We start from the raw sequence: 27,715 nt of genomic DNA, 5'->3' as shown, positions 1-27,715 counted from the left end.
TAACGCTCTCGTTCTTTCCGGGTCGATTTGCCTTCCTTTTTCCGAAAAAATAAACCCAGTGAAATGCGCAAACCTTTGTTTGTATTGAAGTTTTGACAACTTAAATTTAACATTATGTTTTCTGGCCTGAATTATTACCAGATTGATGCTTTCATCGTGTTCTTTTTCTGTGTCATTTGCTACGAGGATATCATCGATGTACACTGTCACACCTTTGATTCCTCCAAAAATAGTTACATTTCTTTCATGGCAACACTCTGCTGCACAGATTATCCCAAAAGGTATACGTAAAAATTTATAGACTCCAAAAGGCGTGTTAAATGCACACAAACGACTTGAGTATTCATCCAGCTCAAAATGATAAAACGCTTCTTTTTCATCAAACACTGTGAACCATTTTTTACCTGACAGCTTTGCACTGATTTCATCAACAGTAGGGATAGCACATTTTCTTGTTATGAGGCACTCATTTAAATTTTTTGGATGAAGACATAACCGTAAATCACCATCCGGTTTTTCACGGACTAATATATTACTGACACATAACCGTTTTTCATTTATTGGAATTTTTAAAACTATTTCTTGCTTCTCCAATTTATTTAATTTATTCAACAGTTTTTCACTTGTTTCAATCGGATACCGCCTCGGAGGTAAAATTTTAACGAAGTGGCTATTCGTCGGTACGGTACCGACGGATAAATGGCTATTCGTCGGTACCGTACCGATGAATAAATAGCTATTCGTCGGTACCGTACCGATGAATAAATAGCTATTCGTCGGTACCGTACTTTGATTCTAGTACGTAAATTATATTAAAGATATGATTTCTTAATAATATTTTGGTGGAAGATAAGAGCTAAAAATTGGTTGAAAGATGGAAAAAAACCCAACACGAGTTGTAAAGAAATATTCTCCAAATTTAATTTATGTATTTAATACTCTCACATAATACTGAAATGTATTACTCTGTCAAATAAATAATCATAATACTGAAAAGTACTTCACTGTCAAATGAATCATCATAATACTGAAATGTACTACTACTCTGTATGTACTACTCTGACTTTTGGAACCTCCGATCCAAAAGCGGCACCGATAAGCCAGGCAGGAAGGGAGCCAGGTCGATTTTTCCAAAAAACCGTCGGAGAGCACCAGCGCACCCCCGGATGGAGGGATCGCGAAATCCAACCTGACCGAACGCCGCCGACCCGCAGACGGAACCGGGAGCCCGGGGGACGAACGGGAAGGTAAAAAGTGGGGCACTCCGTGCGGGGATCGTAAAAAACGGCCTTTCGGGACGCAGCGCCCCTCCGGAGAGGTCGGAGTCGGTGATTCCCGGAACATAAGCTCCGGCCGCCCGGGGGCACCCGCGTGCCGAATCCCGAGCCGAAAGGACAAACGGGGCGGGAACGGCGGCGGTTTTCCCGAAAAAAACCCTTAGGGGCTGCAGCGACCCCCCGGATGGTCGGACCGGAAAACCCGGCGGGGGGACCGGAGACCCGGCCGCAAGGGTCCCGCCGATCGATCCTCAGGAGCGTGGGACACAGGGGGGCCGCGGGACGGCGCCGAGAAGTTCAAGGTCACGGCGGACCGTGTATAATTTTATTTATTAGATGTCGCCGATGCGGTACCGACGAATAGCCATTTATTCATCGGTACGGTACCGACGAATAGCCATTTATTCATCGGTACGGTACCGACGAATAGCCATTTATCCGTCGGTACCGTACCGACGAATAGCCTCATCCAAATTTTAAAGTCAGGATTCGGTTTTACCTGAAAACTAACTAAACCTGGAACTTTGCCGCTACCAGTAAAAACATCTCTATTTTTCTCAACAAAAGCTGCTTGTTCTGCATTAGTGCTAACAGAGTGCACCCTTCTTATTACTAATTCAAGGCGTTCACACGCTTCAATACCTAATAATGCTTTAGTGTCCACTATCTTTTGTGACATAGAAATCAAAATATCCTCGCACATCAAAACTTGTTTTACAATCCACCTTTCTTACAATACCTAGAGGTCTAGCTACACCGTGACCTATTCCACCTAATATTTCGTTTGTCTTTTCCAGTGGAATTTTAGTTTTCTTTAAAATAGCTTTAAAAATGCTTTCTGGTAGAGTGTTTACTTCACTCCCCGGGTCCAGTTTCATACTAACCGGAACGTTTTCAAGGAATATTGTTTCTCTCCATTCCTTTCTTGGCTTTTTCTGTTCACCAACGCTACTGACATTTGGGTGATCTTGGACATCAAGGACATTTACCTGACTCTCATTAGCATTTTCAGCTGGCTTTCCAATTTCTAAATTCTTAGTGGCAGTTTCAAGACATTTATCTGCTTTGTCACAATTTATTACCCTGGTTTCATAAAAACTTGCTTTTGGGCTGTACGCTACTAGCTCATGACATTCTCTGTGAACAACGGATTCGACTGCTCGCTTAACAACACCGTTTTTCTTTTCTTCTACGTTAACTTCATTTACATTATTAGCCCTACAACACCTTGCAAAATGATGTAGATTGAAGCATCTTCCACATTCTTTATTATGGGCTGGACATTGTCTCGGCCCATTCTTTGTTGCGCACTTTTTACAATAATAGTTATCATTCCTATGACAATAATTAGACTGTTTACCTCTGAAATTTCCGTTATAGTCACCTCGGTTTCCACCACGTGATTGAGAGTATTGAGATCTTTGTTGCTGATACTGTCCATTTGGCTGGTTGCTTCTGCTTTGACCACGCTGCGAGTTGGATGACCTCTGAAAATTTCCTCGCCCGCGACCACGACCTCTGAATTTTTGGACTGGATTCACTTCATGGTTTACTTCATGTTGCTCGGATGATGACATCACCGCTATGCTTGCTTTAGCAGTTTCAACCGCGTGTGCTAACTTCTCTGCTTTATCTAGGGTGAGATCAGAGATTCGGGGAAGATGTTCTTTTAACTTAACATCTGCTACTCCCAAGACAATTCGGTCTTTTAAAATCTCATCTTTGAGAGTACCATATTCACACGTGGAGATCAGACGTTTTAGATCAGACACGTATTCGTCGAAACTTTCATTCGGATTTTGGTTTCGAGAGCTGAACTTAGCTCTTTCCATTGTGATATTTTTCTGAGGTTCCGCCCAAGCATTTAGTTTCGATATCAGTTCACTATAGTCTTCAGACGTTTGTAGACCTAGAGCTTCAATTCTTTCTCGGTCTTCAGGACCAATTAAATTTCTTAATTTGGCCGCTTTGACTTTATCTGATTTTGAGTCCCATTCCATTGAGACTAGCAAGTCTTCAAATTCTTGCTTGAACCTCTTCCAGTTTTCTTTGAGGTTACCTTTGACACTCAACGGTTTTGGTTTAGAACAAACTTCCATAATTGTAAGATATCCAAAACTTACAGTTTTCAAATTTGCATGTGCTTCACCTTAGGCTTCAAAATAGGCTTTCACTGTTCTCAGTCACGTTTGCACTTTCATTAGAGATACGATATTTCACTTTCAATAACTTTGGCTTTCACTATTGGCTTTCAAAACACTTTCGGCACGTAAATACATTCGACTGCGCCATGTTTTATCTATACTTTTGAAGGACTTTTGATGAAACATAAATAAAGACTTTTACGAGATTACACCTGTTTATTCAAGAACTTTCATGGTCGGACATCTTGTATGTGTCTGTGGTTTTGAGTGGGGTTTGACCTGGTCACATGATCCATGGTTGCCATATCTATATGATGCTTTCTGACATTACAACACTAGGTAGAGAATAATTCCATGCACAAGGATTCCGAATTTCATGGTCCCTGAGCCGCCCCTCCCCCATCATTCCTGAGAGAAGAGGTACAGGGGGGATCCGTACTTCAAAAGTCGGGGTTTATGTCAAAATTTTGAAATTATTTCAATATTCTTGCAAGTACAGAAAATTTTGACCCATATCGTAACTGAGAAATCCAAAATCGGCCTATTCGTGTCCAAAATACTGACCCCTCACCGCACATTCCGTTTTTTTCTAATTCTTCTCTCTTTTTTTATACTTATCCTTTTGAACTCTGAATTTCTGTATTTTTCCCCTTCAGGTGGAGACTCGTGGACAGAAAGTATTCACAATGGAGAAGGCGGTTGGTCAAAGGTTGGGGGGAAATTCGGAAGGTCGCGCAGTGGTTCAAACAGCGGATCAGGTGAAGTGATCATAATACCAGCTCTATCTACACCTGCTTGTCGATGTGACTACCGTTGCATTGCTCTTGATGAAAATCGAGAAGACACTGCATGCATTTGTCCAGATACTTGGATCCTTGATGCAAATGGTCGATCTTGTATCCGTAAGTATCTCTTTTTTTTTACTAGTATGACTCATGTCATGATGTCACTTTCATTTTATGATGAGTTCTAAATTGTCAGTTTTCCTTTCGGCTTTTTTTACTCCATATCAAATTTTGAAATTTATATAAATCTATGTTCAATTTCAAGGCAAAGAAGGGGCTCCTGCTTTTCGCAAAATTAACCTGATTGCAACCAAGAGCAAATCAGTACTATCAGTGAAAATCTCAAGTGCACGTGACATTTGCATGCATGTAGAGAAATTGTTGTTCTGACTAAAAAAGGAAGACACTGAAAACGACATTCGGAATAATCTGTTCTTTTTTCTTTTTTTTTCCAAAGAATTATTTTATTGTAAGCTTCCAATACAGGAAATATATACAATTAGCTAAAATTATAAGTAATGTGTGTAGAATTAATAACATATTAATTACTTTGTATCATAAGAGTTAAGAAAGAAAGTGGCAAAATAATTGACTAGCTACAGTTAGTCAATTATGTAATCTATATTATACAGCTACAAGCAAAATCTTGGAAGCACTATTTCTGACGAACTACCGGGCCGATAAGGATGATCTTTACATGGGTGTCATCCGTAATAGCTGTAGATGTGCAAACAATTATGAAATCCCGAACTTTTAATGTTGTAGAGCTTTTAAAGCTCATGTCTTTTTATGTCCGATATTAATAGCGGGAGAGATAATGTCGTTTCCGCTGGAAACGTCGAGGTCTGGGATTCTACCTGAGTGACTCAAATGAACAATAGAACAATGGAAAACCTCGTGTAGGGCTCCTCATTCCGAGAGTTGAGGAACGGTGCATCGCTTAGGGTTCAAGGTACAAGGTCCAAAGTATAAGGTTTTTACTCAATTTTTTCTCATTCTTCCGGTTTCGATTGTGGCGTTGGCATAACCTCGCATAAACGCATTTGCGCACCAAAGGCCCTCCAGGGGGTTGGGCCGCGTAGCGGTCAGGGGGCAGGGCCCCCTAGTTTAAATATAACTGTTCTGTAAAAATATTTTTTTCAATTTACAAAACTTTTTAGTTCTCGTGTGAAAAATTCGCAAAAATTTTGCCGATTTTCAACTTTGACCCACTGCCGCATCTGCTCAAATTTTTTAGGAGGGGGGGGGGCGTTGTGTGGTTGACAGCCCTTGTTGTACTGGCTTTTTGCACGTCCTTTGCTCTGTCTCGTCCATGCAGCCTCCACTGGACGGCAGATTTGCAACACTTTGTCTAATGGCTTCTCTTGGCCCAGGAGCCTCTTCCGTTTAACTTCTGATCCGTAATGCCAATTAATCACTACACGATCTCGAATCAGTGAGCTGTTGAGGTCCCCGAACTCACACTTTTCCGCTAACTATTGGATATTTAAGAAAAACGATCCAAAAGGTTCTAACTCTTGTTGGTTAGGTGAGTTGAACATGAGGCGCGCATGTATTAAATTTTGCTTAGGTTTTATAAAGCTACCAAGAACCTTGATCACTGCGGCCATATCGTCGAGACCGGTTGGCTTTAGTATTATCACTGAATCATACACTTCATCACTAAATAGGTTAAGGATGATTGCCACTTAAACTGCTTTCTCCTGTTCCGCTAACTTGATTGCAACCGAGTAATGTTCAAGCCGAGATTTGAATTGTTCCCAATTGGTTTCTAGATGCTGATCCAATGGAAAGCACTGAGGAGGTTTTACCTTTGGATTTGAGGACATCATGTTCGCAATATGACACCCCATCATTGGAATAAACTTAAAATTGATAGTTTTTGCTTTTAGGCCTTCAGGCCACCGATACTTGAAGGAATGTTTGTTTTACAGTCTGCGCCAAACTAAAAAAAAAACAAATAATTCTTTAAAATCACACTGTAAAAGGATTGTTTTGACACCGAAGTCACGGTGGTTTAAACACATTTAAAAATTTAAAATTGGCCATTTAAACAATTGACCCTGTTTTGAACATGCCCGGGTCCTTTATTTGATTTCAAATAATCTGTATTTGAACTCTTTGGCATGAATTAAGAGGGAGCAAAATGACGAAATGTTTGCAAATACATGCTTAAAAAACACGAACGTGTACTTAGGCAGAAGATACGCGATGAAAGCACAATGCCAAAGAAAGCAGAAAATAAATTTTTCTTGGCTGAGCTGTGGTGGATGTTCACAATAAGTTTGTGGCACACAAGAGATTTAGCCAACTGAATATATCTTTTGAGAAATTAGCTGGAAAGTGACGCTGGGCACATCAAATAGGTAAGTATGGACTCCACTCCCTAGCGCAGGAGTTTCGTAGTTCGGAAAACGCTTTTGCAAATCTACTGCTTTCGGGGGCAGTTTTTCTTGGTGACTGGCAGTCAGGTTTGCCCGGAGACAGAACTAAGTAAATGTAAATGAACAAACAATCTCGCGTATTATAAACTTTTCTTGCGTAAGATTTCACCCTGCTAAAAATTTCTCATGGGAATTTCACTCAGGCTGTTTTGGGCAGGGGAATAATTCCCCTGAGAGGTGGCTCCCATGAGAAGTAGCTCCCATGGGAAGCTCCCTAGTCCGTGCCCAAAATGCCGTCTCCACTAGCAGAGCCATAGAAGAAAAAGATTAAGGATTAAACTCGAAAATTAATTCGTACTATTGCCGTGGCATGTTTTAGACATGAAAGAAATTCTTTGCTATTATGCAAACCTCCGCAGTGCGGTCATTCCCAAGCGGTCTCCCATCTAAGTACTAACTACGCCCGATGTTACTTAACCCTCGTGATCGCCCGAGTGCCGCTGCCGTGGAGCTCCGGAGGCTCACGTGTGTTCGAGGGAAATTTAGCAAGCATAAACATCCCCAGCGCCGCGCCGCGTTGATTCCATGATGAAAAGCAACGATATTCTTGAAAATTTCTGCATTACCCAGTTTTAAGGAAACAAAAATAGTAAAAAATTAGATCAATTTTTGGAAAGAAAGAAGTGAATAACACACGAATCAAAATAAAAAAAGTTTATATAGGTATTAAAACGAAGAAAAATAAATGAATGAAATTGAATTAAATTGAATGAAATGAAATAAACAAGAAAATTAAATAAATTAACCTAAATAAATAAACACATCGAATAGATTGTAATAAATAAATAAATAAATAAATAAATAAATAAAATAAAATAAAAAAAGATTAATATGGATAAATAAATCAAATAAAATAAAGTAGATTAAAATAAACAATTCATAGGTAGAATAAAATGTATTTTCATAAGGAAATAAAATATGTTAAATTATTTATATAAAATAGTAGTAGCGTATCGAATTTATTTGGCTCCATAGCATCTTTTTGGCTATAACGCACCTGAAAAATATTATAAAAAAAAATCAATAAATAAAAAAAATCAAGAAATAAAAAAACAATAAATTAAAAAAATCAATAAATAAAAGAATCAACAAATAAATAAAATGGATTGAAAAATAAATAAACTAAAAAAAACAACCGATGAGCCGGAAGTCCGCCAACCGAATCTTAAAGCTACGGGACGCGCGGGGACGGAGGGACAGGACTGAAGATCCCAAGACTCCCATGAGTGCACAGGTGACCCTCTATTCATTTCCTTGGGAGCACAGGGGATCCCCTGTCATTCCTTGGGGAGCGCAGGGGCTTTCCTTACTATTCCTCAGGGAAGCAGATGTGATCTCGTGTGCAGCCCCAGGGGAAATATTTTTATCAGGGTATAACTTATAAAGCATCTAAAGTAGATAAAGACGCAGTGTTATGTCGCACCGTATCCGTTCTTAAGTTCGGTGACGTCTTTACAGGACGCTGTAAGGTCCTGTATGCATTTCCCATGAATATATAGTTATGTGATGCTCCACTGTGGTGGACTGCAGTCACATATGGGCCCGTGGCATTTTCCCGGAAGTTCAATGATGATCCATGGGACACCGTGAGAGGTCCCGCGAGAGCACATTTACGGGTCTTATATACACTCTCATGGGAGCGCACGGGTCACATGTTAGCTCCCACGGGAGCTCACAGGCTCCCCTGTCCATTCCCCAGGGGAACACATGTGATGTCGTGTCATTCCCCTAAGAGCACATGAGATCACATGTCATTCCCCTGGGAGCGCATGTGATCACATGGTGTTCTCGTGAGAGCGCATGTGATCACATGCCATTCCCGTGAGAGCGCATGTGATCACATGTCATTCCCATGAGAAATTTTTAGCAGGGCAATTCAAAGCTTTTATTTTTGCAAATAGTCCAGGCAAACAAGGAAAAGAGCCTGCAAAAATCCCGGGTAGCGATGTTTTCATAGAATCCTATACAATTTTTCACGCTGAATCCGAATTTCAACTTTGCGCTAAAAAATTCGGACCGGAAAGTTGCCAAATTTGGCAAAAATGGCCTAAAATCGGCCTTTTTTCCGGATTATGGCCTGTAACTTGCCTAAAATTGATCTGACGATAAAATTAGTGATTTTCAAAAATGTAGTTCGTTAAATGTCCCATAAATAAGTTCCTTTACATTTTTTTGCTCAAGTCAAAATCAAGCGCGCTGGCGGGCTCCGAACTTTGAAAAATGAGCGAAAATTGCGTTTTTAGCGGGTTATGGCCTGAAACTCGTCCAAAATTGAACCGACGACAATTAAGTTGTTTTAAAAATAAAGCTCGTTAAATTTCTTATAAAAAAGTTCCTACACCCTTTCTTGCTCAAGGCAAAATTAAGCGCGCTGGCGGGCACCGAACTTTGAAGAATGAGCGAAAATCGCGTTTTTTGTGGTTTTTGCAAAACTCCCGGGTACCTAGTAATGTTTTTATTGATTCCTATGTAATTTTTCACGCTGAATCCGAATTTCAACTTTTCACCCAAAAATTCGGACCGGAAAGTTGCCAAATTAGGTAAAAATGGCCTAAAATCGGCCTTTTTTCCGGATTATGGCCTGTAACTTGCCAAAAATTGATCTGATGATAAAATTGGTTACTTTCAAAAATGAAGCTCGTTAAATTTCCAACAAAAAGGTCGTACAATTTTTTGCTCAGGACAAATTCAAGCGCGCTGGGAGGCACCGAGCTTTGAAAAATGAGCGAAAATTGCGTTTTTCGCGGTTTTTGCCCGATGTCTCCTTTAATAAACGTCTGACAAGTGATTTCTAAAGAAATTAAGTCAAGATGATAAAATTTACACTAAGTGAAATGAATTTATGTAAATAATAAGGAACCCAACACATTACAGTGTGCGAAATTTTCGCTCATTTTCCAAAGTTCAGAGCCCGCCAGCGCGCTTGATTTTGCCTTGAGCAAAAAAAAAGTGTAGGAACTTTTTCATAGGAAATTTAACGAACTATATTTTTGAAAGTAACTAATTTTATCATCAGATAAATTTTAGGCAAGTTACAGGCCATAATCCGGAAAAAGGCCGATTTTAGGCCATTTTTGCCAAATTTGGCGACTTTCCGGTCCGAATTTTTTGGCGCAAAGTTAAAATTCGGATTCAGCGTCAAAAATTGTATAGGAATCAATGAAAACATTGCTACTCGGGATTTTTGCAGGCTATGACCCCTTTTATGGCTCATTTGCCCGGACTAAAAATAAAAGAAGAAAAAGGCGAAGCAAACATTTTGAAAACGATTGAAATCATACCAAAGATAAAGTTTGTAAAATCGTTTGTTTAGTCAAGTAAATTTTTCTTGCTCCTCTGCTTGTGCAAACTTGGTCGACGGTGACTGACAAAAACTGCTCGCAGACGCAGGAAACTCAAAGAAGCATGTGATAATGTAATAGGTCGCTGTTCTGACGCTACTCTCGTTGCCAAAGGGGGGCGCGCAACTCAAATGGGAGAGCTAAGGGAGGGAACTCGGGGTGATTCCAATCTACACTTTTATCCACAGATCACACTTATACACAGATCAAACGCTATCGGTACAAAGACCTCGCTGTACCGCCCGTCCAAACTTTTTTAGCCTCGGGTCCACGCCCAACATCCGACACACTTCTCTCCTAGTTTTCCCAAACAAATTGCCCAATTTCGACTCCAAGGAGCGCACCAAATCATCAACACCACCAGCAACTCCAAACAAATGGTCCTCCACGCACATTTCCAGCCTCTCTCACACTCTGAGACCAAAGTCCGTCGGCCCGGAAAATGCACGCGGAAAACCCACCTGCCCACAGCCATCGGGGGGTTTCTAGGCCCTTTTGCCCTAGGCATCACAATAAATTGCGCCGATTGTGCACCAAAGAATGGATTTCAGACTTTTTCAGCATGTCCAACGTATTTTTATGCGATTTCACCCGTAAAGCGTGTTTTTATTTGACTAGGTACATCACTTTCTTGCAACATTATCGACGGAAACTTTTGACCCAAAATATGTATTCATTCTTGTTCATTGTTTAGCTTCTTTAATTCTGATGAACTCTTCGTTTTTTTTCTGTTACCATAGCTGAGTCTGCTGCCAACAGTTCGTCATCTTGGCTATTAATTGTCATACTAACAGTAGTTTGCATTTTTCTAATTTTGGTCGTTGGTTCTCTATGTGTCGTCTTGTGTAAGTACCCATCTGCATTATTTTGCATATTCTATTTAAATAGCTAGCCAGAGATGCAGCTCATCTAATTCTGGGATATCAGGAAAACAAAATAATTTTGGTTTTGGAGCAGCCATATTTTGGGTAGGAACACGTTCTGGTAAAACTCATTTATATTAGCTGCCTATATTGTAGTGGCACGGCTAAAACCTTGGGGGTTTTATCGTTTCACTATAAGGTCGTGCTTGTTCATGGTGCAAGGTGTCTCCAAGTTCGGAAATAGTACTGATTTTTCAAGGGTGGTCCAGAAGTACTGAAAAAGTGCGGTAATTCCGCTAAAGGTCCGGGATTTGTTTCATTTTTTTGCCATTTCTGTCGCAATTTGAGCAAGAAATTCAAATTTTTGAAATTTCGTCAATTCGGGGTACTGAAAAAGTACTGAATTTTTTTGATGAGGAGGTACTGAATTTCTTTGGAATGTAACGATCCTTTTAAGCATCGCCAGAAATTTCTGGCGATGCTTAAAAGGATCATGTGGGCTTCGTCAGTGGTCAGTCTTGAGTCTCCGCGCGAAAGTTGGCCCGGTCAGCCCCTGTTAGAACCCCTCACTGCAATATAACTTTTTTCCCGGCTGTAGCTAGCTATATGGGCTTTTTAGCCGGCTATGTAAGTTATACAGGGTGTTCCAAATGTCCAGCCCCCGTCTAACTTTTGAACGGTTCGAGAGAGAAAAACGAAACTTTGGAAATATTCCTATCTCAAAGGGGACCGTCATTGGGGGGGGGGGGGGGGGTCAAAAGTTTGGTCCCCCCTCGGAGGGCGGCGGGGCCCCCAACTTTTTTTTTTCAAACGGAAACCCCTATTTTGTGATACCGCATTCAAAAGAGCATAGAATACTAAGAATTGTGGCGTAAACCGCAGATCGATATCTTAATTTTTGACCGAGTTATGATAGGCCTAAGGTCAAATTTGACCTATTTTCAAAACATCATAACTCCGGTTCAAATTATCGCCAAGAAATAAATAAAACGGGAAAATTCACCAAATTGTGTTCGGTTTTAAGTAAAAATTGCAGAAATCACTTCGAAGTAATTTTGAGGGGGGGTTCGGACCCCCAAATACGCCACTTCAAAGGTCATTCAATTTTCCCACAAAATAAGCCAATTTCCTCTAGATTTGCCTCCACATTTTCTCAGTAAGGTTAAAATCAGTTCGAGCCAGGGATTTAAGGCACTGTCAGAGTGAGACCTGGCAACGCCGCTTGTGAGCCCAGCCGCCGGGGCAGCTGTCGGTTCGGCAGGACATTCAATGTACAGACATCATGGCGTCCTCAACGTAATTCACTTGTTCCTCATTTCCCACACCTAACATGGTGTCAGGTGTGTGTCTCTATCATTTTCAGTTCGTTCAGTTTCTTTCTCTTCGTGTGGTGGTCTGAAGCTCTATTTCTGTGATCTGTTAGTCGCCAAATTCAGGCATTTGAGGCGCCTTATGAGGTTATGCTGTACAGCATCGACTCGTAGCTTCAGCATTAATGCCGTATGCCCAGGTAGCGGCCGTGCGGGCATGCGGTGCCGCGCCTTATGCGCGCAACCTGCCGACCGACGCCGGCTTCGGGCATTGAAGCCCGATGCTGGAGAGCCGACCGAGGCAGCATTAAGCGCTGATGCTGAGGTTTGATGCTGGCTCAGGGACCAACATGGGTTTCAACTTCTGAGGCCGGACCCTCGGCTTGCGGCCCGCGATACGGCCTCAATTTTCGGACCCGCCACCCAGCTTAATTACCGACGGGGCTGTCCCAGAAGACCGCGACCCTCGGACTTGGCGATGAATTCGCGGAACACCCCTTTGTCTTGGCGGCGGCCCACGCCTCGCCGAGGAAAGGTTGAATACAGCCCGGTGCGATTAGCCGCCCGGCAGCCGGGCCCGGGCGCTGGCGTCCGTTGTGTCTGCTAATTGAAGCCGCCTCAATTTTGATGCTGGACTCAGCATCAAAACTGATGCAGCATCAGAAAAGGAGCCGGGTGTCGGCTTCACCAGGTTAAGCCGCCTCAACGGCAAATGCGCTCCCCCGGCGCACTGTTCGACGCGGCATGAAAGTCCGCGCCGGGCCTCCGCCTTGCGCACCGATGCGGCTCCGTTTATGATGCTCCCTCAAACCTCAGCTCTAAATCCCTGGCCAAATTATGTCCAGTTCAAGTCGCGAGTCGCAAAAGCCTAACCGCAATCGGTCATCACATGCCTTATCTAGTCCACTCTGTCCAGTCATGTCCTAATTCAATGTAAGTCCTGTCAATCTGTCCTGTCCTCGTCCGAAAAGTCTATTTGTCCATGTAGGTATCCGTCCGTCCTATGTCCTAGTATGATTCGTACGATTCTAATATCACTCTAAGTCCTGTGCCCAATGCTCAGCCTAACCTCTGTCCACGTCCTTATCATCAGAACCCGAAAATCCTCTATCTCGTCGTCGTCCGTCGTTTCTTCCATTTCCCAGCTGAAAAGGCTTCAAAATGTCAAACTTAAATACAGGTTGCCCTCCAATGTCATTCGGGGGAAACCTCTCCACAAATTGGAAACAGTGGTATGCGCAGTTCGAAATATGCCTTGTCGCCACTGACCTCATCACAGCTTCTGATCACAGAAAAACGCTCTTCTGCTCAAGTGCATGTCTGGTAATGCCTTCACCATTGACCAATCTTTCCAAATCGACATATCAAAAACCAAATTTGTTGACCTGGTTGCACTCTTTCACAAGCATTTTGCACCCAAGCCCAACGTAACTGTTGACCGAATCAAGTTATTTAGCAGAAAGCAAAAAGCGGATAAAACTCATGAATCCTATGTCACTGACCTTCGCAATCTTTCTCGCACATGCCAGCTTGGTGACATTCAAGACAGCATTGTCAAAGATCTGTTCATCTGTGGCCTTCATGATTCAAGCATCAAGGAACGCTTACTTCTAGAAGACAAGTCAACGCTCGCTGAAGCATTTGAATTTGCCCAAAAAATTCAACTCTCCAAACATCGTGTGGAGCAACTTCAATCAACACCTGAAGTCGACGTCTGAAACGAGCAATCATCATCATCAAATCGCTGTTCTCCATCAAGGTACGGACGGTACCGATCACCATCAAAACCCAGGTGGTCCTATTCTATAACAAGCTTTTAATAACAATCGTTACAACCTAAAATTCCACATCGTAAACCTGACCTGTGAAACACTAATCTGTTTCGACACCACCAAACCGTTTGATCTGTTGAAATTCATCAATTCCATCAATGTTCGTGACACATCAAAATCTCCAAACAATTCATATATCAGAGGTTATGAAAATGTTTTCCAAGGCATAGGTTGTCTCAAATACTTTGAAGTTAAGCTTAGTGTAAACCCTCATGTTCAACCAACATGTAATCCACCTAGAAATGTACCATTAAAGTTAATGAATGAACTCAAAACGCATCTGCAGGAATTGACAGAGGAAGAAATCATTCGCCAAGTGGATCACTCCGGACATAGCGGCCCAATTCAGGACCTCCACCTCAATAAATCAAGAAGCCCCAATGGAAATAGAAGATAATCTCAGAAGGAAAATAACTGCGATCTCACCAGAACTCAACAGAAGTTTCAGCGAATCAGACCTTTCACAAACGGCAAAGAAATTAAAGGATGGTTCCATCACCAGCTTTTTGACATCAGCACCAAAATATCAACAGAAAACAGGAGAAGAAGGACTCAATCAAGCTCCAAACAGTCGAAGAAACTCAAATCAAATTAACAGCAACCCGAACAGTCAACCATAAAGCAGAAAATCGAGTATCACGAGCACGAAAACTCCCAAGAAACTCAAAACGAACCTACGACAAGAAGATACTCAAATTATCCCTCCAACAAAGACTCAAGATGACTTAGAGAAAACATCGACACAAAATAACCAGCAACAAATAATCCAATTAACAAACTCAACCAAAGAACCCAATCAAACAGGAAATCAAACACACTCTAATTCGTCAGAAAACTCAAACATCGAGAAAATATGGGAAAGTTTCAAAAAAGAACAAACATTCAAGAAGTCGAATATAACGAAACAAGACTTTGGAACAATTATCAATTTCTATTTGAAACATCAAGAAGTCAACTCGCAAACCATCGAAACAGACCAGAACACAGTCATCAGGGAACCTCAAACAATAAAAACAAGCAACACAAACACACAGGAAAAAATAGACAAAACGTTGAAGCAAATTGAGGAAGTCAAAACTCTCATAACAAAGAATACCCAAAAGTTAGATCAAAAAATTAACGAAATAGATAGAACCGTTCAATCACCAGAGAAAATCGAAGAATCAAAAGAGAAGTCATCCTGGAGCAGCATACTCAAAAAACAAGAACACGCAACTCTAATAGCAGCAAAAAATCCCAGCGGATTCAACATTAACCGAGAAACAAAGAACGAAATTTCAGAATCAAATTCTATAGAAATTTTTGAGAAAATAAGGAATATAGCTCAAAAATCAAACACCAAAATCAGGTATATGGACGTTTTAAAGAACCGAAAGGGCATCAATATACAGGGATTCTCAAACGATAAGGAAACAATCAAACAGGCTTATATTATATATATAGGCATAATTTGATTTGAGTTTCTTCGACTGTTTGGAGCTTGATTGAGTCCTTCTTCTCCTGTTTTCTGTTGATATTTTGGTGCTGATGTCAAATGCTGGTGATGGAACCATCCTTTAATTTCTTTGCCGTTTGTGAAAGGTCTGATTCGCTGAAACTTCTGTTGAGTTCTGGTGAGATCGCAGTTATTTTCCTTCTGAGGTTATCTTCTATTTCCATTGGGGCTTCTTGATTTATTGAGGTGGAGGTCCTGAATTGGGCCGCTATGTCCGGAGTGATCCACTTGGCGAATGATTTCTTCCTCTGTCAATTCCTGCAGATGCGTTTTGAGTTCATTCATTAACTTTAATGGTACATTTCTAGGTGGATTACATGTTGGTTGAACATGAGGGTTTACACTAAGCTTAACTTCAAAGTATTTGAGACAACCTATGCCTTGGAAAACATTTTCATAACCTCTGATATATGAATTGTTTGGAGATTTTGATGTGTCGCGGACATCGATGGAATTGATGAATTTCAACAGATCAAACGGTTTGGCGGTGTCGAAACAGATTAGTGTTTCACAGGTCAGGTTTACGATGTGGAATTTTAGGTTGTAACGATTGTTATTAAAAGATGCCGATAAATGACATATAACCTTCCGGTCTCAAAAAGAAATTAATTAAGAAATCTCGAGAACCTCTGGAAACTCGAATATCTGAAAAGGAAACAACAAGCAAAAATAAGAAATCATTTACAGCAATCATTTGTAACACTAAAGAAATGCCTATAACTTATGATTTACTTTACGATTTTGCAAATAGAAAAAAGGCAGGAATAGAAATTTTTACAGAGCCCAACAAGAAAAGATCTATCAATGACGGACACCTACTAAGCAAGAACTTCCGAACCGCAATCACAACGAACAGGAATTTACATGGACAAACAACGCAATTGGAATCACACGAGAATTTTGTCAGTTTCGTATGGAGAGAGGTTACAATAATCGGATGTTATTTCTCCCCTAACGACTCCAGTGAAATTTTAATCAAAGAACTTGAAAAGCTAAGTGAAAAAGTTCTTCAGACGACAGGAGAAATAATAGTCACCGGCGATTTTAACTGCAGATCTCCACTCTGGGGAGACAAATCTTTAAATACACGTGGACGGATTTTAGAAGACTGGATCCTCTCCATGGATCTAGTTGCCTGCAACCAGTCCACTACTTATACCCCCACATTTATCAGCAGCCAAGGAGACTCAGTCCCAGAAATTGTCCTATGCACGCCACAAACTTTATCAAAGATCAAGATGAAAATTTCGCAGGAATCTACACCGAGCGATCATCAATGTATCTTTCTAGAGTTGGAGTATGATTCTGACAAAAACAAGAAAGAAAGAGAAATTAGGAGAGGAGGCTGGCTACTGGACCCTAAAAAATATTCAGAATACTCAAAAGTTACAAAGGAATTGACTCTACAACAGTTACAAATTTCGGAATTATCGCCAGCTATCTGCGAAAAAATCATTACCTCTGCAGCAGATCAAGTCTTTACAAGAAAAGATTCAATTAAAACAGACAAAAAACCTTTTTGGTGGAATTCTGAAGTAGGAAGAACCAAACGTAAGTGCTATAAAAGCCACCGAAAATTGATGAATCTCAGAACAAAGAAAGAAGATACAGAAACTGAAACTAAACATCTACAAGAACTCAAAAAAGAATTAAAGAACAAAATCATGATTTCTAAACATAATTCATGGAATGAGATCATCAAAGACCTAGATAGGGATGTGTGGGGTAAGGGTTACAAAATGTTTAAAAAACAAACTCAAACGACCGACAGGACACGACACAAATTCGCTTACGAAAGAAGAATTACTTGAAGCCATAGATAGATTGTTTCCTGACTATGGCTACGTAAAATGGAAGAAAATCCCAGTCCCACCAGAAGACATTCCGTTAATCAGAAATGAAGAACTCCAGCAATCCATCAAGAAACAAAAGAATTACAAAGCAGTCGGCCCGGACGATATAATACCAGTTCTGAGCAAAATTTTCATTAACTCAAACTTTACTGCCTTCAAAAACATGCTGAATGCAATGATGCAACAGAACATCTTCCCAAGAGAATGGAAAACCGCTCGTCTGGCATTAATCCCGAAGACAAATAAGCAAAAATCGACACAGAAAAACTATCGATCGATCTGTATGATCAATTCTTTATCCAAAATTTTCGAGTATAGTTTAAATCAAAGACTAATTAAAGCATTCACCCCAGCAAGAGCACAATTTGGATTCCGTAAAGGTCGCAATACAACAGATGCAATGTAAAACATAAAAGACATTTACGATCATCATGTTAATAATAGAGCAACTCAAAGACGACTTCCATACTGCTATTGAATATTGATATAAAGAATACATTTAACTCCGTAAATTGGGAAGATGTAATTGCTACAATGATAAAAAGACAAATACCACCATATCTAATTGAAATATTTAAATCGTACTTCACCAATAGATATCTTGTCTTTCCTGATTTTAAGGTCAAAATTAATTCAGGAGCAGCCCAGGGAGGATGTTTATCTCCTACTATATGGATTATCATATTCGACGAAATACTTAATCTTAATACAACCCCTGAAATAGTCAAACAAGCTTATGCAGATGACACCCTTCTCTTGATCACAGGCTTAGATATGTTACGCACAGAATGTGTAATTGCCCAGTTCATGAATTGGGCAATTACACAAATTGAGTGTGAGCGTTTTTTTCATTTTTTGCCCAATGCGTGAATTGGGCAATTTTTTCCCGCCCCAATTCATGAAATGGGCAATTTTGGTGCCATTTCACAATTTGGGCAACAACATTGCCCATTTCATGAAATGAGCAAAAATCTGCCCAATTCATGAACTGGGCAATTACACATTCTGTGCGTAACAGATATACCAGAAATTCAAAGATCAACAAAAGTAACTACACAAACAATAAAAGCAGCACTTAAAAAGAAGAACTTAATTACGGAAGACAGCAAAACAGAAGCACTCTTGATTCATGGCCCCAAAAAAGCGAGAAACGTAGAAATATCAGTAAGGAGAGTCGATTATTAATGCTGAACCATCCCTGATTTCCCTGGGATTTAGGTACTCTAACGGGGGGTCTCAAGATGACTCAACATATAAAATACGTTTGCGCAAAAGTTAGAAAGATCATATCACACTATAGACCACTGCTTCCCAATCTTAACGGTCCAGCCTTCATTCAACGGAAAATTATGATCCATGCAATGTTATCCGTTATCTTCTACGGGGTTGCCTTTTGGGGCCCTTACTGTAAAACAAAAAGAGACATTAACGAAATAAGGAAGACAATCAGACCCATGAAGTTAGCACTATGTTCAGCATATCAAACTGTTTCTGATGTATGTTTGGACATAATATCTGGAATACCACCTCCCAAAATACTCATTAAAGAAAAAATCGAAAAATACAAGAAAGAAGACCCTCTTGAAGTAGAACAAAACAAAAAGATAAAATGGCAACTAGATTGGGAACTAGAAAAGGGTAACATCTGGATAAAGAAACTGATACCACAAATCCACATCTGGTTAAATAGAAAGCATGGAACTACTAATTATTACATCACACAATTTCTAACAAGTCATGGCGCTTTTGCTCAGTATTTATTCAGATTTAAGAAAAGAAACTCCCCACATTGTCCAATGTGCAAACTTCTTAGCAATCGATACAGCGGAACATACTTTCTTCCATTGCGAATCTTTCAAATCGCCAAGAATACACCTTCAGAATCTTCTAGAAGTTTCATTAACACCTGAAAACATCATTAAACAGATGACTAGCTCAAAGAAGAAATGGCACCTTATTCAAGAATTCATAACCGACATTCTCAAACAAAAACAAAGAGCCTTAAATGAAGAAGAAGATAATACGAAGACTGAATCCTCCCTCGAAGAAAAACCAGATGGTGATGCCGAGGATAATCAAACACACCAATAACATGAGAAACTGAGGACCTCTAGTAACAACTTAAATTTAAATTAGAAACTAAGCTTCCATGGGATAGGGGGGAATTCATAACAAATATGTATCGTATAAGATCTTCATATTTAGTATGTAACATAGGACTTCGGGTGAATCTTTGTCAAGCTTCACTTCCACCCTGTATATAAATCTAATAAAATAATTGATTATTTAAAAAAAGAAAAAAAAAAGTAGATCACTACACTCCTTGGGTAAGCTCACTTGTTATTGTCCGCAAAAAGGACGATTCACTCAGAATCTGCCTTGATCCCAGAGCATTAAACACAGCCATTAATCGTCCAACTCATTTTATTCCTGACCAGAATTACATTCGAACTTGTCTATCCAATTCTAAATACTACACCAAACTAGATATTACTGCTGGTTTTTGGAATCTGAAACTAAGCAAAGACAGTGCTGACTTATGCACTTTTAATTCACCTTTCGGTCGTTATCAATTCTTAAGGCTTGCTTTCGGTATCAATGCAGCTTCAAAAATTTTTCAAGGAGTCATGGTGGATAAATTCAAGGATATTGATCATCTTTTAATCTTCATCGATGATTTCTGCGCCCACGGTAAAAATAAAGAAGAGCATGACAAACCTCTACATAAAACCTTAAAACGTGCTCAGGAGTTGGACATTAGGTTCAATCTCATAAAAAGTAAATTCTTCCAAACAAATATTGAATACTGCGCGGAAGTTTATTTCGAAGGTCAAATAGAAATAGATCCAGATTGAAATTGGAGAAAGTGAACCCGATCTTATTGGAGAAAGTGACGTCAGAATTAGAAAACCTCCAGCAAGGTTTTCTCCAAGTGACTATCCGTAAGGCTTAGAAAATTCAAAATGACAAAGACAAAACGTACCACTTGCTTGTCTGATCCATAAATCTATAGTGTCTAGTTAATTCTTAAGACGATGTTGTGATCAAGCAGAAATCCAAACGACAAAGACAAAACGTACCACTTGTTTGTCTGATCCATAAATCTATAATGTCTGATCTTGTCTTGATACTTTATAAATGCTTGTTTGATTTTATTATATGTTATGTATGCATAATTATAGTGGACTAGGCTGTTGCCAAACATTGTATGTCCATTTTTTTTTAAAAAAAGGGAGTTTTCAGGGTGAGACCTGACAACGCCGCTTGTGAGCCCAGCCGCCGGGGCAGTTGTCGGTTCGGCAGGACATTCAATATACAGACATCATGGCGTCTTCAATGTAATTAATTTGTTCCTCATTTCCCACACCTAACAGGCACCTCGTGAGGTTATACCGTACAGCATCGGCTCGCAGCTTCAGCATTAATGCCGTACCTATGCCCCGGTAGTGACCCTGCGAGTATGCGGCGGCGCGCCTATTGCGCGCAAACTGCCGGCGCCAGCTTCGGGCATCGAAGCCCAATGCTGGCGTGCCGGCCGGGCCGGCATTATCCGCTGATGCTGAGGTTTGATGCTGGCTTAGGGACCAACATGGGCTTCAACTTTTGATGCCGTACCCTCGGCTTGCCGCCCGATACGGCATCAATTTGCGGTCCCTCCACTCACCTTCATTACTAACAGGGCTGGCCCAGAAGACTGACGAGGTATGTGACCCTTGGATTTGACGATGAATTCGCGGAACATCCCTTTGTCTACGTTTCTCATCGGCACGGCGGCCCACGCCTAGCCGGGAAGTTCTAAGAAGTGGACGCCGAGGAAAGGTTGAATACAGCCCGGTGCGATTAGCCGCCCGGCAGCCGGGCCCGGGCGCTGGCGTCCGTTGTGTCTGCTAATTGAAGCCGCCTCAATTTTGATGCTGGACCCAGCATAAAAATTGATGCGGCATCAAAAAGTCATGCCGGGTGTCGGCTTCACCAGGTTAAGCCGCCTCACGGGCAAGTGCGATCCCCCGGCGCACTGTTCGATGCGGCATTAAAGTCCGCGCCGGACCTCCGCCTTGCACGCCGATGCCGCTCCGTTTATGATGCTGCATTAAACCTCAGCTCTAAATTCCTCAGTTGAACAATACGTGGGCATGTCCCCATATTTCGGGAAAAGTTCAAAAAAACGAAATTTAAGTTGATTAAATTTGACCGTTTACTTTTCATTTTTTTCGTTTTTTTCGTTTTTATAGGGGAAATTGGCTTATTTCGCGGGAAAATGGAATGTCCTTTGGATTGACGTATTTGGGGGTCCAAACTTCCCCCCCCTTCAATTAGTTCGAAGTGATTTCTGCAATTTTTACTTAAAAGCAAACACAATTTGGTGAATTTTCCCGTTTTATTTCTTTCTTGGCGATAATTTGAACCGGAGTTATGATGTTTTGAAAATAGGTCAAATTTGACCTTTCATAACTCAGTCAAAAATTAAGATATCGATCTACAGTTTGCGCCAAAATTCTTAGTTTTTTATGCTCTTTCAAATGAGGTATCATAAGATAGGGGTTGCAAAAAAAAATTGGGGGCCCTCCGTAGGGTGTACCTAATTTTTGAGTTTTGCGAAAATCAAGTTGGTCAACCCCTAAAAAGTTTCTATGTAGTCTCTAAATGAACCCCCTAAAAGGAAAAAAATTTTAAAAAATTTAACCCGTGCCTCAAAGGGCCTAAAGGGCCTAAACCCAAAATTCGAAAATTTTGGCAAGCGACGTATCAATTCTGAAGGAAAATTGCAAGTTATGGTCCTTCTTTGGGCGGAAATTTCGTCAGTTCTGGCGTATCTTGAAGCGTAAGGTCACAAACGGCCCAATAACGACGTGAGGCTATGGACCCGCGGGGCGCGCCGCGGCCGGCCGGCCGCTGAGCGCGCGCGCAGGGCAGGGTTGCGCATCGCCGCATTACACCGGCGTAGAGAAACGAACGGTGGGGTGGGAGGGGGATATCCGGTGGAAAAGCATCCTCATTTTCAATACAAATGAAAATGCATTATACTTTTTCAATATAGATGAGGAAATATATGAGCCATACACGGAAGTGATGAAAAGAGTGACAAATACATAAGTAGTTTGTACGATTAGGAGCGTAGGTGGGGAAAACTTCCCGTAACTACAGAACAGCCCTGAAAATCTCCGGGAAATAAAAACTGCTACTGTCAACATACTTGTTGATCATCAAAACAGAAAATTCTCACCCACCGGAGGTGCCGGAAACCACTGGCATTTGACTACCTATTTAAAAATATATGTTCGATGTTGTCGAATAGTAAGCCCTTTACGCGATCAAGTGCGATTAGTGTAAATTTAATCGGTAAAGTTGAAGAAAAATTTGATGAAAGAAAATTGCCCTAAATTCGGGAAGTGCTCTAAGTGTTCTTCTACCATGTGAAGTGTTTGCACTTGAATGTCAATAGCAGTGCGTGGAAAAACTCTGATCCGGTAAGTCCAATATGGAATGAAAAATGTAGAATCCCTGATAGTGTCTATGTTTACCCTTCTTTTCATTAGTGAATGGGCCTGTTGCAAACTTTTGCTAGAGCAAAACTAAGAGTTGTTTCTTATAGATAATGCCTCAAAAATCACGATGAGCGCATCGGCAAAGTCTGAAATGCACTCATAACTTCACAGTCTGCGTAAGAAATTTGCGGTTTTTTGAGCTTCCCGCTTCAAAAGCGATACTACGGCACAGGTGAACATTTTGTAAGAGGAGTCGTTCCATCGTCGGCAATACTCATCATGGCCGACGCCAATCCGCCAAAACACGTGTGATGGGACGAGATAATACCTGAACTGGATTAGACCAGATAACAATCGGCGTGTTTTAACGTTCATGTTTTCCACGCCCGCATTGATTGACCTTGAACTCTCCTCGAATTACGCGCAAAACTGCGCGCAAGTGTCGGCCATGATGAATATCGCCGACGATGGAGCGACTCCTCTAACAAAATGTTCACCTACGCCGTAGTATCGTTTTTGAAGCGGGAAGCTTAAAAAAACGCAAATTTCTTACGCAGATTGTGAAGTTATGAGTGCATTTCAGACTTTGCCGATGCGCTCATCGTGATTTTTGAGGCATTATCTACAAGAAACAACTCTTATTTTTGCTCTAGCAAAAGTTTGCAACAGGCCCATTTGACGTGACATCAATGAGATAGTTTTATTCGAGTGGTTCAATCTAGCTTACCCACTTACATTTTCTGGTACTGCAATCCCACCACCATCACCCCCCCCCCCCCACAATTACTTGCTGTAATAAAAAATGTAATATTAGCTGATCGAAAAAATATGGTCTTAACAGAGATCTGAACCTCGCTCACCGATACCGTAGGCGAAGCCCTTGACCACTCGGCTACTGGGGAAGATTTGAGAATCGGTGGCTAATGTGTCATTTATCCTGGCAAGGCCAGGCAATCAACATCAGCTGTAAGTTGGCGGAGCCAGATTGAACCTCTTCAATGAAACTTTCTAATTGATGCCGCGTCAAATGCACCAATGAAAAGGAGGGTGAACAGAGTCTTATTGATACATCCAACTTGTCTCTGCATCCAACCCCCAATGATTCCACATGAAATGAAAAAACTTACTTTCTTCCGTTTGGCGGGATTCATAAGCGAGCTTCTGGGCGCGAGCTTTTTTCTCGTCTGCTCTCCTCTCCTCTGCTGGAAGAATAGCATCCTTCACTGTATAGATATTACGTATTCTCGTCCAGGTTTTCGAATTAAAAATGCTTTAACCTCTTCATTTGCCATGATATCTAGAGCATTGCATAAAGCAGTGTCGAATAAAATGTCGATTTTTGCCGTAAAATCAGTCTCCAAATTCTCTTGAACCAGCGATCGACGGCTAGCATTTTTTGATACACGCCTAAACTCCTCTTAAAAATGTAAACATTTTTAAAAACATGGACACTATGTATCACAGGGATTCTTTTCATTCCATATTGGAATTACCGGATCAGAGTTTTTCCACGCACTGCTATTGACATTCAAGTGCAAACACTTCACATGGTAGAAGAACACTTAGAGCACTTCCCGAATTTAGGGCAATTTTCTTTCATCAAATTTTTCTTCAACTTTACCGATTAAATTTACACTAATCGCACTTGATCGCGTAAAGGGCTTACTATTCGACAACATCGAACATATATTTTTAAATAGGTAGTCAAATGCCAGTGGTTTCCGGCACCTCCGGTGGGTGAGAATTTTCTGTTTTGATGATCAACAAGTATGTTGACAGTAGCAGTTTTTATTTCCCGGAGATTTTCAGGGCTGTTCTGTAGTTACGGGAAGTTTTCCCCACCTACGCTCCTAATCGTACAAACTACTTATGTATTTGTCACTCTTTTCATCACTTCCGTGTATGGCTCATATATTTCCTCATCTATATTGAAAAAGTATAATGCATTTTCATTTGTATTGAAAATGAGGATGCTTTTCCACCGGATATCCCCCTCCCACCCCACCGTTCGTTTCTCTACGCCGGTGTAATGCGGCGATGCGCAACCCTGCCCTGCGCGCGCGCTCAGCGGCCGGCCGGCCGCGGCGCGCCCCGCGGGTCCATAGCCTCACGTCGTTATTGGGCCGTTTGTGACCTTACGCTTCAAGATACGCCAGAACTGACGAAATTTCCGCCCAAAGAAGGACCATAACTTGCAATTTTCCTTCAGAATTGATACGTCGCTTGCCAAAATTTTCGAATTTTGGGTTTAGGCCCTTTAGGCCCTTTGAGGCACGGGTTAAATTTTTTAAAATTTTTTTCCTTTTAGGGGGTTCATTTAGAGACTACATAGAAACTTTTTAGGGGTTGACCAACTTGATTTTCGCAAAACTCAAAAATTAGGTACACCCTACGGAGGGCCCCCAATTTTTTTTTGCAACCCCTATCTTATGATACCTCATTTGAAAGAGCATAAAAAACTAAGAATTTTGGCGCAAACTGTAGATCGATATCTTAATTTTTGACTGAGTTATGAAAGGTCAAATTTGACCTATTTTCAAAACATCATAACTCCGGTTCAAATTATCGCCAAGAAAGAAATAAAACGGGAAAATTCACCAAATTGTGTTTGCTTTTAAGTAAAAATTGCAGAAATCACTTCGAACTAATTGAAGGGGGGGGAAGTTTGGACCCCCAAATACGTCAATCCAAAGGACATTCCATTTTCCCGCGAAATAAGCCAATTTCCCCTATAAAAACGAAAAAACGAAAAAAATGAAAAGTAAACGGTCAAATTTAATCAACTTAAATTTCGTTTTTTTGAACTTTTCCCGAAATATGGGGACATGCCCACGTATTGTTCAACTGAGGAATGTAGAGCTGAAATTCAGCGGCCGGCCGGCCGCGGCGCCCCGCGGGTCCATAGCCTCACGTCGTTATTGGGCCGTTTGTGACCTTACGCTTCAAGATACGCCAGGACTGACGAAATTTCCGCCCAAAGAAGGACCATAACTTGCAATTTTCCTTCAGAATTGATATGTCGCTTGCCAAAATTTTTGAATTTCGGGTTTAGGCCCTTTAGGCCCTTTGAGGCACGGGTTAAATTTTTTAAAAGTTTTTTCCTTTTCGGGGGTTCATTTAGAGACTACCTACATAGAAACTTTTTAGGGGTTGACCAGCTTGATTTTCGCAAAACTCAAAAATAAGGTACACCCTAGCCCTCCGGCCCCCCCCCCCCCTCTGAGGAAGGCACCAAAAGTTTGACCTCCTCCCCAAAAGATGGTCCCCTTTGAAATAGGAATAACATTCCTAATGTTTCGTTCTTCTATCTCGAATTGGTCAAAAGTTAGAGGAGGGGGACTGGACTTTTGGAACACCCTATATAAATATCGCTGTCACAGCTTTTAGGAGGAAAAGAAAAAAATGAACACCTGGAGACTCGCTCAATGGAGCGAACAAATTTGGTTTGTAAACTACACTAATGTGAGAATGTGATACAATTTGATCCTGTGAATTATGTGAAAAATCGATGCTGAGAAATTGCTGTTAACTCCCCTGAAACAATCGAGGAGAAAGCCTGGTACGGTGGTCTGGGACACCCATGTGGGAGTGGGGTGGAAAAATTGTCCCTCTTATCCAGTACCTATGTAGTTATGTCATTAGCTTTTTTACTTTCAAAAGCATACTTATTTCTGATTTTCATCCAAATCTACATTTTTTTTATTTCATTCTCAGATAATGGATATCAGAGGAAAAAAGAGGCAAAAATTCAAAGGAAAAAGCATGATTTCCAGTTAAGTCGGCTGCGTGTTGCTTCTAACAGTATGATGACAGAGTTCAATCCAAACTATGAATTTGGTGGTGGTACCTATACTATCAACGATTTGAAAGACATCCCGCGGGATAACTTACGATTGGTCAAAGCCCTTGGTCAAGGGGCCTTTGGGGAAGTTTATCAAGGACTTTATAGACACAGGACAGGTGATGCTGTGGAAATGCCAGTTGCAGTAAAGGTACGTATTTTCGGTATCACAAAATCAGACACTTCTCCACTTATTACACCCTTAGTCAGGAAAGTGAAACCCTGTTACATGGTTTCTTTTTGTAGATGTGCTGTTGCACCCTAAGTAATGATTTACGTCGTAAGAAATTGCTTTGAGAGTCTTTTGCAGCAAGGGAGATGTAACTCCATCAGCTTGTAAAAGACACAGTATGTACATGTATCCTAATACATACCAAATTTTTCTGGTTCATCCCCACTGAGCGGCCGGTCGGTCGGCACTCGCGGTGAGCCTCTCGAGTAGCGCTGCGGGAAAAAAGTGAATTTTTGGAAGCATCTGTAATTTTTGAACTCAGCGACCCTTAAGTATACCTAAAAATGTATTTTGCACGGTTTGGACATAAAATCTGATTGATTACCACCCAAATCCGGCTTTGCAACCATATTTTGGCGCGCGGAAATCGGTCGGCGCGCGTTGAGCGGAAACTTCAATCGCTCATAACTCCAGAACCGTTTGGTTCCCCAGGTTACATGACCACTTGTTGGATGCGGAACTAGACGAGCAATTTAAAAAACTGGTTTTGGTTCAAATAAAAAAATGTGATCTTTCAGTTTAGTCTGTTTAAAAGGAGTTGTTTTCCCCCAAAAACTGAAAAAGCACATAAGTTAATTTAAAAATGTATTTATGGGATTTTGAACTTTAGAATCTCAAAATATGCAATTTTAGACGAATTTTCGTCCAAACCGGGCCTCAATATCTTTTTTCGTTCGAAAGATATCGAGGTTCACAGGTTTTGACTTCTACCCCCCCCCCCCCCTAGCGCCCCCCAAAACTTTTTGGGGGTCTGAAAACTTGGGGAAAGAAGCACTCCAGTATGAGTAACTGATAGATGCGAAGTTTGAATA

The 27,715-nt window shown here is 41.0% G+C and overlaps 1 protein-coding gene across 8 annotated transcripts in view; it reads left to right on the top strand.

Annotated features, from left to right (window-relative positions):
* Alk (Anaplastic lymphoma kinase) overlaps positions 1 to 27,715 on the top strand; it is a 374,422-nt gene that overhangs the window by 268,409 nt on the left and 78,298 nt on the right. For all 8 annotated transcript variants that reach the window (XM_072301305.1, XM_072301308.1, XM_072301306.1 and 5 more), the window contains 3 exons: positions 4,078 to 4,323; positions 10,732 to 10,836; positions 26,545 to 26,822. In XM_072301305.1, the coding sequence (XP_072157406.1) occupies positions 4,078 to 4,323; positions 10,732 to 10,836; positions 26,545 to 26,822 (629 nt within the window). The remainder of the gene's footprint in view (positions 1 to 4,077; positions 4,324 to 10,731; positions 10,837 to 26,544; positions 26,823 to 27,715) is intronic.

The sequence above is a fragment of the Bemisia tabaci genome, chromosome 1 (assembly GCF_918797505.1).
Source record: "Bemisia tabaci chromosome 1, PGI_BMITA_v3".
Lineage (NCBI taxonomy): Eukaryota > Metazoa > Arthropoda > Insecta > Hemiptera > Aleyrodidae > Bemisia > Bemisia tabaci.
This window is presented reverse-complemented; position numbering and strand designations above follow the sequence as displayed.